This window comes from Rhododendron vialii, chromosome 2a (assembly GCF_030253575.1).
Source record: "Rhododendron vialii isolate Sample 1 chromosome 2a, ASM3025357v1".
NCBI classification, from domain to species: Eukaryota; Viridiplantae; Streptophyta; class Magnoliopsida; order Ericales; family Ericaceae; genus Rhododendron; species Rhododendron vialii.
In genome coordinates this window covers 8,466,483-8,479,438 of record NC_080558.1, presented here as the reverse complement: position 1 = coordinate 8,479,438, position 12,956 = coordinate 8,466,483, and the positions used below count along the sequence as shown (strand labels likewise).

At 40.5% G+C, this 12,956-nt stretch overlaps 1 protein-coding gene across 1 annotated transcript; it reads left to right on the top strand.

Annotated features, from left to right (window-relative positions):
• The first annotated feature begins 6,919 nt into the window (after window positions 1-6,919).
• Window positions 6,920-7,797, top strand: LOC131317071 (uncharacterized). The gene is made up of 2 exons (XM_058346653.1): window positions 6,920-7,015; window positions 7,084-7,797. The coding sequence occupies exons 1-2, from the start codon at window positions 6,920-6,922 to the stop codon at window positions 7,795-7,797; spliced, it is 810 nt and encodes a 269-aa protein (XP_058202636.1).
• The last annotated feature ends 5,159 nt before the right edge of the window (window positions 7,798-12,956 follow it).

The window sequence follows — 12,956 nt, the reverse complement described above, 5'->3', positions numbered from 1 at the left end:
GTCTATATGTATCAGAGATCGGGCACACACGATTGAGAGGGGATGGAGAGAGATCAGGGGTAGATGCTGCGACGGCTGTCAGTGCAAGGAAGAAGCGAAGTGGCTAGGGTTTCATGGTTATATGTCTCAGATTTATCTCTGTTTTTTATGATGTAAGATAACAAATTGGGACATATAAGATTATATGTGCACTTTTGTTAATGTATTAGCAAACATAAGGCAAAAACGCAGATTGTGACATTTAATTTTATATGTGTACTTTTTCAGCATGTAGAGAACATATTTGGTATGGTACAAAGTTCCGATATACACACATAATATTATATGTGCTTATGTTGGCAAAAAATACGTTGTAGATATCAATAGATAACCTTATATGTGTCAGATTTATCTTCGTTTTTGATAACGTGCAGAGGACAGATTGGGACATATAAGATTATATGTGCACTTTTGTTGATGTAGTACAAAACATAAGACAATAACGCCAATTGTGACTGATAACATTATATATTAAGGGAAGGGAAAGGCTTAAAACAGGTTTAAAAAAAAAAAAGAAATTTTAAGGGGTGGTGGGTTCAAGAATGGAAGAGCTCAAAATAGGAATAAAAAAAAAGAAAATAGAAATTTTTGTCACACATATAATGTTATATGTTTGCGGGGTGGTGCTGGAGGTGGAGTGGTGGTGGTGGCGGAGGTGATGGTGGTGAGGGTGGTGGTGGTGTGGTTACGTGGTTGCAACAAGATCGAAAAAAATGAAAAAAATATATTTTTTGTGTTAGCCAAGCAAGACTCTTGTTTCTTTTACATAGGGTAGTTTTGTCATTGGAATTATTAGTGGACTAAAGAGGCTAAGAACTTTATAAGTGAACTAGTAGAGTTAGAAACATGTTACAGTAGGTTTGTCGCATCGATATATATAAAGTTTCTACAATTTTGAGATTTGAATTTTGTCGACCCATCTACTAAGTTCTAAGTGGGTTGGCGAGGTGTATTTTCGGGTACGTAGAATATTTGGTCGAATCTAATATAGGTCGGGTATTGGAGTACTACGCAGCTGGAAAATTGGATCATTGTCCATTGGAGTGGGCAATCTCGTCCACGTTCCTGCGGAACCTAAGCACAGACGAAGAGAAGGCGGTTTCTTGTTGAAAAATGGAGCTAAGTTTTTGTGTTTATGTTTTAATCATGTCTTTCAAATTATTGTGATAATAGATTTTTTTTTTGCAAAAAATGCACGTTTTAATGCAAAAAATTACTCTCTCCATTCCATATTGCTAGACCTTCTTTTCTTTTTTGGCCCTTCAATTCTTTCCTATTTTGAAAATTAAGTCAAATAAAAAAAAGTAGTAACTTTCCAAAGATATCACTACAACAAAAAGCAGATTTAGGGGCATTTTTAAAAGGCATTTTCCACTAAGTGTCTCGTAAAAATCTTCACAGGGTAGTACCTGCTAAGTGCCGCAATTTGTTAGACCTAATGGGGCAGTTTCCCTTGCAATGTGCGCTGGTGAATAGGATCTGGTGATCCAAGTATAGTAGGCGCACTTGCAAGTGCCTCAAAATACAGGGCATAATCGATCAATTGAGTTTAAAAGGCTGAAAACGACATCGCTGATATCTAATCTAACAGGGCACTTCTCCCTTAGCTGCCTCAATACTGTTCTTTGGATTAAAATTTTGGCCAATTCTCATTTTGGTGCTATAATCTCTTGCGAATTGGGGAACTGGCGCTTTTCATTTCTTTTTCAAACCTTAGAAAGTGTTGCACAATTTGGTACTGTAACAACTCGTAATTTTTAACAATAATAATAGTATTTAAAAAAACTTTATTCTTAATAATAAAATTCTCTTTATTATTAAATATATACAATTATAATTAATTTATCCTAATTACCTTATTTTTATTTTATTTCTTTTGTTACAAATTGCATGCATGCATAAATACGAATTCCTTCCACCTCTCCCTCTCCTACTCAGTCACTACTCCCTCCCTGACTTAAATTTGTCCCTATCTCGTTCCTACTCAAAACCCAAGAGGTAGAGTTTTATTTAAATTCAATTTTGTCACCCTCTTCAATAAAATTCGTCCATAAATACCCCATCACTCCGATCCTAGGGTATACCATAATATTTTCCACGGCCCACCAGTCCAGAAGAGAGAGAAAAATCGGAGAAAATCGAACTCCAATCCATGGAGTTTTAGAGAGAGAAAGAAAGAGAGAGAAAAGTGGGTTTTGTACCAAGACCCGACCGAAATCCAATTCGATCGTTCCAAACTCTTCCTACAACTCCTAGCATCACCAAGCATCGTCCAATTCGATCCCAAGGTTCCCCGATCAAAGAAACCGAAGTCATCTTCCCAAAAATTCAAGTTTCGGTTTTAAATCAATTCGATCCGATTCAAGGTATTATAATCCATTCCAAACACTCCTCTAAGTATATTAAGTGTTTTTATGCTTAACCCAATAGTCCAAATGGACCCATGCATCGAAACCGAGCAAAAACAGCAAAAAAATCGAATCTAGCCTCGAGTTTGCGGCCGCAAGGTGCGGGCCGCGAGAACCAGACGCAAGGTTGCGGCTGGAGGGTCCACCGCAAGGTCAAACGGCCAGACCTTACGGTTTGATCTGTTTTTGTTCGAAATGACTTTTCGACATCCCGAACACGATTTTTGACACCCGGACTATTTTTTCTAGACTTTTCACACCTCAAAGATCATAACTTGTTAAGATCATATTTTATTTATTTAATTATCTATTTATTAAATTATTTATTAGTTATCTATCAAAGTTTACAAACGAAAAATCTTTGCGACCTTCCAAACAATGTTTTAACACCCAAACTAATTTTTTCCTAGACTCCTTGCATCTCAAAGATGATATCTTGTTAAATTAATATTTTTTATTTAAATTACTATTTATTGTTATTTTTATAGTGTTTCCAATTAAAATTACCTTACGACCATATAAACCTTATTATTAATGCCCGAGTAATTTTATTTAAACTTTCTACATTCCGAAGATGAAACTTTGTTAACCTCAACATATTTTAATTAGTAAATTATTTATTATCTATTTACTTCACTTTCGGCCACTTAATTTAACTTCTTCATTTAAAATAATCTCGCGACGCTCCGAACCCAAATTTTGATACTCAACTGGTTGCATAGGACCTCTAGGACTCTTAATTAGATCATGTTAATTATTTTAATATTTTTACCTAATTGATGCATTAAATTAGTTTTTAATTAATCTAATTACTTAGAAATAATTAATGAAAGCCTAGAAAAATATTTTTTTTAAATTCTTTTAAAAAGCTCTTACTTATTATCATCTTGGCCATATGAGATTAAGGGCAACGGCCTATTCATAAAAAGGTTGTGTGATTATTTTGCTTGTAGGTTGTTTTAATTATTATTCGTTTTAATTGTATATTGCACTATTACTTGATTTGAATACTAGATTGGACCCTAGAGACATGGAGTGGTATGCGAGTAGAATTCACCTAGACGATGCTAGATAATGGATGAATTGGAAAGTTTTATTTTTAGATTGCCTGCAGGCGTGATTTTGAGATGTGATTAGATTGAAACTGGCGGGTGTCCAGTGATGAATTGATAGACTGGCGGGAGTCCCGTGATAATTGTGAAGTGGTATATAAGATAGGCGAACTCTAGTTGTGATTCAGGCATGATAAGCTTTCCCCTTATTGTAGTTATTGGAGTGCACACTCGATTTATAACTTAGGTGTATCTGCGACAGCAAAGGGAAATAACCTCATGGGACCGAGCATGGGTAACGGTTGGGGGAGGAAAGATCTCACGGAGGGATCTTAGATTTCACATTAGAATAATGAATAGTAATAAATTGGTATTTGTAAATCCTTATTCTGCTTTTCGCATTATTATTATCTTGTTGCTTGTTAACTATAAAGTAAGGGGGGTAGTTGGGTTGGATTATACTATGGGGTGAACTCTATCACTCAGGTACGGATTGCCTGGCTTCCGTGTCAAATTTTGCAGAAAATCAAGAAGAGACACAGAATCCTTAAAGTGAGCTGGTCTAACTAGTCGATGAATGGAGCAGATTGCAGGACTTCTTAGAAAACACCGTAGGATCCGACTTCTCTTTCCGAGACCCTTACGTACCTACTGAGTTCCCAATTATGTATGCTCAGTATTAGCAACTGATGGCGAATCTGCCAAACCAGAGGGAAGTATACACGGCTCAGTATCCAAGCCCATGGAGAAGGGCTAATCTCGAGAAGGAAATCCGTGACATTCTAGAAAGCATACCTGGCTTTGATATCAAGAGCGAACCCTATTACTCACATTATAGGAATATGGATAACCAGCCTCTGATTCCCACCCCAGACCGGAACCATAACCCTCCCAATATTCAGGAGGAGGATAAGATGGCCCAGCTAACTGCAGAAGTAGAAAACCTAAGGGCATTCATGACAGCCACCCCAGATTTTTCCGATGGGAGATGATTATTTAGCAGGAATGTTCCCTACCCTCTATCGGATGAGATAGGCTCACCGAAGGATTTCAGCTCTCGCCGACGCCATCACCCGCTCCACCGTTGAAGACCACGAGATACGAGACATACTAACCTACATCCTCGGAGTACAAGTGGGACCGCGAGGGAATCCTGAAGAACCCCCTGAGGAAGAGGGAGATCCCGAGGAACCCCCTGAGCAAGAAGGATCCCGAAGAACCCCTCGAGGAGGAAGAAGACCCAGAAGAGCCTCCATTTCCAGGATTAGACCACGACTACCGTTTGGGCCCCTGGCAGCCAGAGCATGAGGAGCCAATAGTACCAGAGGAAGGACAAAACCAGGATGAAGAGATTGACAATGCTGAGCCGGAATTAGAAGAAAATGCAGAAAACAGCACTGACAGTGAAGATGGATTTTTGGCAAAACTGGAGATGGATGATTATGGCTGGCTCTTACCCATAGATGCACCAAGAGATATGGATGCCGAGCTGCAGTGGTGGCTGACTAGCCAACGGCTCGAAATGCAGGAACCTCTACCCTTTCCAGTTCCCGTACCAATGGAAGAATCAGACAGTGAATGTGAAGTCATAGATGCTGACCCTCCACCTCGTCCTAAGATGGCTCGACCCGCAGGAATTCCATGGGTAGGACATCATTCTGACTATGGTCCAAACACTTGGGTCTATATACAGCTGGAACCGCTATACCCTTGCCCATTTAAGATCAGGGCACAATTAGCTTACCTAGGGCCAGTGAAGATCTAAGCCCCATGTTATAATGGATACTATCTCATCGCTGTACCTCAAGGATTTCGAGAACACTATACCGACCGCATCCATTATTCACGAGTCGCAAGGTCCCACCCCGAGCAGGAACATCGTATCATTACAGAGAATGCCTACTTCACCGATCACATCACCTATGCAGAGATACCCATCCGCCTAGAACCTTATAACTATCCAAACCCCAACCAGCAGGAACCACTATGGCGAGTAACATGGTGTTGCTACAGGCTCACAGAGGACACCATCGAAAAGTAGAATCTTCTAGGAGAGCATTTTTCAATGCTTTTCGATTAATCGATTTCTTTAGCACCTACTAGTTATTTATGTGCAGCATTTTTATTTATTTATTTTATTCTATGTTTTGTTTCTTCCTAGGAGAACAATTGTGGTAGTAGGAATTATCTTGACTTTTAGTAGCTACACATCTAAGTAGTATATTTTGACATGATTGATGTGTTTGATTCGTTTTGTTAATAAAAAAAAAGTTCCTTATGATATTCTGTTTCCATGTATTTAATAAATATATACAAATATATATGTTCTCATAATGAACTCCTCTTACTAAATTATAACATAACGATATCTAGATGGAGTAAACGAGAGACAACCAGAATAACGAGCAAAACAATGGACAAAATGGAGCCCCTCAAGTCCTCAACTCAACAACCAAATTGGGACTACCGAACTAGTCCAACTCATGCAAGCATTCATTACCGCTGTGACTGCAAATAACTAGAATCAACGTGGAGCCCCGCACATACCTCGAGGACCAATGACTAGAAGTCAGGCACTGAATGAATTCTACAAGCGTCGCCCTCCCTACTTTTAAGGAGAACCTAACCCCACAGCTGCGGAAGCCTGGTTGGAAGAAATCAAGAAAATTCTTGAAACCCTAGATATTCAAGAAGCCAACAATCGAATTGTTCTAGCCACCTATCAGATGCAAGGTGAAGCTCAGTATTGGTGGAACTTGATGAAGAACACCCATGATGTTGGAACAATGACTTGGGAAAGGTTCGAGAAAATTTTCCTTGACAAGTACTTTCCAACACCCGTCAAACAAACACTAGCCTTGGAATTCATGAACCTCGAGCAGGGCACAACGACTGTGACTCAGTACGCAGCACGATTTGAAGAACTGTCTCGCTATGGCATAACAATCATACCTACTGATGACGACAAGGCAAGAAAATTTGAGTGGGAACTCAATGAGACACGCCGAACAGTGATGGCACAGACACTTCCCACCTACTCACAAGTGGTGCAATGAGCACTTAAGATGGAGAGAGAAAACGTGGATTTCAAGACGAGTCGTGAGCAAAAGAAGGCAATACCTACAGTTGGAGGACCTATCCGCACCAACCCTACCAACCGGGGTACCCTAACCTCTCAACCCTACCACCAAAACTACCCTCACCGGCAACCGATACAACCCAACCCAGCTTAGAGAAACCCTAATCCAAGGTTCAATCGAAACCCTAACCCTAATCCGAACCAGATCCAAGCACCGAACCGAGGCCTAAACCCTAATCTTGGACCAATCCGCAACCCCCTTCCCTAGAATCAAAATCTAGACAACCGCTGTTATTACTGCCTGGAGGAGGGACATATCAAGAGGAATTGTCATAGGTTGAATGGCGCTGGAAACTATGGAGGACCGCCGCAAAATCAGGTCAGGACTAAAGGACTTGGAAATCAGAATCAGAATTAAGCTAGGCCGGTTTGGAATGGTAACCAACCCGGAGGACAGAACCAGCCTCGTGGTGGGTGGAACCAACCGCCAACTCGCCCTTTTCAGAACAGAGGATCAAACGGGCAAATCCAGCCCAATGCTGGAAGAGTGTTTGCACTGCAAGGAACAGAAGAGGAGATGGACCCTGCAGTAATCCAAGGTACCCTCACTCTTTATACTACATGCGTTCAAGCACTATTTGATTCTGGAGCTTCGCAATCATTCATATCTGACGCATGTGTATCTACACTTGGATTAGAAACTGAATCTCTAAAGACAACTATGCATGTGACCTCACCATTAGGGGGTAAGATTTCAGTAGTACTAATTTGTAAAGGGTGCGAACTAGAAGTATCGAACTTGCGGTTAACATGCGACTTACGAGTAATCGAAATGACGGACTTTGACGTCATACTCGGGATGGACTGGTTGACTGCGCACCGAGCTGTCATAGACTGCCATCGAAAGATGGTGACAGTCTATTCACCAGATGGGACGAGTTTCAAGTTTAAAGGGGATAGACAAGACCCTTTTACACCCCACGCATACAAAACGAACTGGCATAGGAAGCTTGCTGGATGGTTAGCGAGTCTCACATTGGAGGAAATGGACCGAATTGAGTTGGGCCTCCCTCACGTTGTCTGCGAGTACGATGACGTATTTCTAGAGGAATTACCGGGATTACCGCCGCCAAGAGAATTGGATTTCACCATCGAGCTACAACTTGGCACGGCCCCAATCTCAATGGCCCCGTATCGAATGGCTCCAACAGAGCTATAAGAGTTGAAAACACAACTGCAGGAACTCTTAAAGAAGGGTTTTATCCGACCTAGTACCTCACCATGGGGAGCTCCAGCGCTATTCGTCAAAAAGAAAGAAGAAACACTCCGACTCTGTATCGACTACTGCCAACTCAACAAAGTCTCCATCAAGAACCGATATCCTCTACCGAGAATAGACGACTTGTTCGACCAACTGAGAGGGTCGACTTGTTTCTCAAAGATTGATCTGAGATCTGGATATCACCAATTGTGAATTCGGGATTGCGACATACTCAAGATGGCGTTCCGCACGCGTTACAGACGCTACGAGTTCATAGTCATGCCGTTGTGTCTAACTAATGCTCCTGCTGTTTTCATGTGCCTGATGAACCAAATTTTCACGCCGTACTTGGACAAATTTGTGGTAGTGTTCATCGATGACATCTTTGTATACTCTCCAACGGAGAAAGAACACGAAGACCACTTGAGAATTGTTCTCCAAGTACTTCGAGACAATCATTTGTATGCGAAGGCCAGCAAGTGCGAATTCTGGATGAAAGAAGTCAAATTCTGGGACACGTAGTGTCAGAGAAAGGAATCTCAGTCGGCGACAGCAAAGTAGAAGCAGTCATGGACTGGAAAAGACCTTCTACGGTATTCGAGATTAGAAGTTTCTTGGGATTAGCTGGCTACTACAGAAGATTCATTCAGGATTTCTCCATCTTGGGAAAACCATTGACGCGATTGACCCAAAAAGGGGTTAAGTTTGAATGGAACGAATCATGTGAGAGATCCTTCCAAGAACTTAAGAAGATGCTGACTAGCGCTCCTATATTGATCATACCTGAATGAGACACAGGGTATACCGTGTACTGCGACTCATCCAGAGATGGATTGAGAGCTGTACTCATGCAAAATGGAAAAGTAGTTGCTTACGGATCCCGACAGTTGAGACCGCATGAAAGGAACCATCCAACTCACGATTTGGAACTGGCAGCAGTGGTATTCGCCCTAAAGTCTTGGTGACACTATCTATACGGAGAGCAGTTCGAGGTATTTACGGACCACAAAAGTTTGAAATACTTGTTTACCCAAAAAGAGCTAAACATAAGACAAAGGAGATGGGTGGAATACTTGGAGGATTTCAACTTCACCATGTCCTATCATCCTAGAAAGGCAAACGTAGTCGCTGATGCGCTGAGTCGCAAGAACCGAGAACAAGTGGCTAGTTTAGCCATAAGAGAGTGGAAAATGATGGAGGACCTTAACGGCTTCAAACTGCAACCAACCGCAGAAGGCATTGACGCGTGTCTCTTCACCATAGTCGCAACTCCAGCCTTGCACCGAGAAATTCTTTTAGCCCAAACCTTTGAACAAGAATGCGACTTCATTCGGCATCAACTCTCAATTGGAACAACAGCAACCGGGTGGGAGATCCACGCTGATAAGAGCCTCCGCTTCCAGGGAAGAATCTTTGTACCAGACATCGGTACCCTCCGGGAAGCAGTACTTAAGGAATTCCACCATTCCAATTTCGCCGTCCACCCAGGGAGCACCAAGATGTACCAAGACCTCCGCCGACAGTACTGGTGGGCTGGAATCAAGAAGGACGTGGCCAAATATGTTTCAACATGCCTCACCTGTCAACAAGTAAAAGCGAAACACCAGAAGCCTGGTGGAACCCTGCAACCCTTGCCTATACCCCGATGGAAGTGGGAACATATCGCCATGGATTTTGTGACAGGATTACCTAGGTCTCCGCAATCAAACACCGCCATTTAGGTGATAGTCAACCGTTTAACCAAATCCGCCCACTTTTTACCCATGAAGATGACGGATTCAATGGACTCTCTCAGCAGGCTCTACATCCGAGAAATCGTGCGATTACACGGTGTACCCTTATCCATTGTAAGTGATCGAGATTCACGATTCACGTCAACCTTTTGGAATAGCCTACAGAAAGCATTGGGAACCGACTTGTGTCTCAGCACCGCATTCCACTCACAGACGGACGGACAATCCGAAAGAACCATCCAAATCTTAGAAGACATGCTTCGTGCCTGTGCTTTGGACTTTAAGGGAAGTTGGGAACGACACCTACCCCTAGTTGAGTTCGCCTATAACAACAGCTATCAATCTAGCATAGACATGGCACCATAGGAAGCTCTGTATGGGCGACCTTGTCGATCGCCAGTTTGTTGGGCTGAATTGGGAGAAGCAAGCTTACTAGGACCCGAGCTAGTCCAGGAGACAACAGAAAAGTTCAAAACTATTCGCCAACAGCTCCTGGCCGCGCAGAGCCACCAGAAGAGTTACGCCGACAAAAGGACCAGACCATTGACTTTTCTGGTTGGAGAACATGTGTTCTTAAAGATCAGACCACGAAAAGGAGTTATCCGATTTGGAAAGAAAGGAAAGCTGTCACCACGCTACATTGGACCTTTTGAGATCCTCGAGAAAATTGGAGAAGTGGCGTATCGCCTGGCACTACCGCCACAACTGGATTGAGTTCACAACGTGTTCCACGTGTCAATGCTCCGAAAGTACTTAACACACCCTTCCCACATCATCAATTGGGAAAACATCGAACTCAACGAGGACGTCACTCTCGAGGAACAGCCAGTGGAGATCCAAGACTATAGTGAGAAATGCATTCGAGGCAAAACTATTCAACTCGTCCGAATTCTTTGGCGACATCGAGGGATTGAGGAATCAACCTGGGAACGAGCGGATACTATGCGCGCCAACCATCCGAATCTGTTTCCTCCTAAAGATATACTCTAATTTCGAGGACGGAATTTTATTAAGGGGGATAGGTTGTAACAACTCGTAATTTTTAACAATAATAATAGTATTTAAAAAAACTTTATTTTTAATAATAAAATTCTCTTTATTATTAAATATATACAATTATAATTAATTTATCCTAATTACCTTATTTTTATTTTATTTTTATTTTAGTTTATTAAATTTTTATTTATCCTAATTAATTTATCCTAATTTAACCCAATAGCCCAAATGGACCCATGTATCGAAACCGAGCCAAAATAGGAAAAAAATTGAATCTGGCCTCGAGTTTGCGGCTGCAAGGTGTGGGCTGCGAGAACCAGACGCAAGGTTGCGGCTGGAGGGTCCACCGCAAGGTCAAACGGTCAGACCTTGCAGTTTGATCTGTTTTTGTTCGAAACGGCTTTTCGACATCCCGAACACCATTTTTGACACCCGTACTATTTTTCCTAGACTTTTCACACCTTAAATATCATAACTTGTTAAGATCATATTTTTTTTATTTAATTATCTATTTATTAAATTATTTATTAGTTATCTATCAAAGTTTACAAACGAAAAATCTTTGCGACCTTCCAAACAATGTTTTAACACCCAAACTAATTTTTTCCTAGACTCCTTGCATCTCAAAGATGATATTTTGTTAAATTATTATTTTTTTTAAATTACTATTTATTGTTATTTTTATAGTGTACTTCCAATTAAAATTTCATTACGACCATATAAACCTTATTATTAATGCCCGAGTAATTTTATTTAAACTTTCTACATTCCGAAGATGAAACTTTGTTAACCACAACATATTTTAATTAGTAAATTATTTATTATCTATTTACTTCACTTTCGGCCACTTAATTTAACGTCTTTATTTAAAATAATTTCGCGACCCTCCGAACCCAAATTTTGATACTCAACTGGTTGCATAGGACCTCTAAGACTCTTAATCAGATCATGTTAATTATTTTAATATTTTTACCTAATTGATGCATTAAATTAGTTTTTAATTAATCTAATTACTTAGAAATAATTAATGAAAGCCTAGAAAAATATTTTTTTGAAATTCTTTTAAAAAGCTCTTACTTATTATCATTTTGGCCATACGAGATTAAGGGCAACGGCCCATTCATAAAAGGTTATGTGATTATTTTGCTTGTAAGTTGTTTTAATTATTATTCGTTTTAATTGTATATTGTACTATTACTTGATTTGAATGGTAGATTGGACCCTAGAGACATGGGGTGATATGCGAGTAGAATTCACCTAGACGATGCTAGATAATGGATGAATTGGAAAGTTTTATTTTTAGATTGCCTGCAGGCGTGATTTTGAGATGTGATGAGATTGTGATGAGATTGAAACTAGCGGGTGTCCAGTGATGAATTGATAGACTGGCGGGAGTCTAGTGATGATTGTGAAGTGGTATATAAGATAGGCGAACCCTAGTTGTGATTCAGGCATGATAAGCTTTCCCCTTGTTGTAGTTATTGGGGTGCACACTCGGTATATAACTTAGGTGTATCTGCGACAGTAAAGGGAAGTGACCTCATGAGACCGAGCATGGCTAACGGTTGAGGGAGGAAAAATCTCGCGGAGGGATCTTAGATTTTACATTAGAATAATGAATAGTAATAAATTGGTGTTTGTAAATCCTTATTCTGATTTTCGCATTATTATTATCTTGTTGCTTGTTAATTGTAAAGTAAGGGGGGTAGTTGGGTTGGATTATACTACGGGGTGAACTCTATCACTCAGGTACGGATTACCTGGCTTCTGTGCAAGACTTTGCAGAAAATCAAGAAGAGACACAGAATCCCGACAGTGAGCAGTTCTATGCAGAGGAGAATCTAGAGATGGGAGTCGAGCCAGAATATACTTGGGATCCATATCCAACCTAGAAGACGGCTCCATTATCTTGTTTAGTTTATTATTACAAAGACTAATTTCAGTACTTTTACAATGGTTTGTAATAGATAAATCTTTATGATGAATTATCTGTTTTGGATTTTGAATTTAATTTAAATAATTTTTAAAAATTAATATTTAATGTCTCCGATTTTATTCCCGAAAATCGGGGCGTTAAAGGTACACAATCTACTCTTCCCTCTCTCTCCTCCGAGTTCTCTCTTCCCTCTCTCTCCTCAGATATTGAATTGCAACGACAGATTGGAAGGGTTTCTGTGCATCTTTTACTCTTCCCCTCGGTGTCCGTTCGCCGTGTGTGAGGTAACACCTTGCTTCAACTCTCATTTCTGGTTCATTTTTCACATTGAGTTCTGGTTTTTTGGGGTTCTATTTTATGCAAAGATCCAACTATGCAGTGTATATTTATATTTTGTGTGTTCCTTCAATTGTACTTTGGAGAAGACTAAACCCGGTCGAGAGAAACCAACT

What these genes read in the sequence shown, in the direction of transcription:
- LOC131317071 (XM_058346653.1), top strand. Translation starts at nt 6,920, where the DNA reads ATGGCGCTGGAAACTATGGAGGACCGCCGCAAAATCAGGTCAGGACTA. An exon ending in AGCTAGGCCGGTTTGGAATG is followed by an intron (nt 7,016 to 7,083) that starts GTAACCAACCCG and finishes CGCCCTTTTCAG; the next exon opens with AACAGAGGATCAAACGGGCA.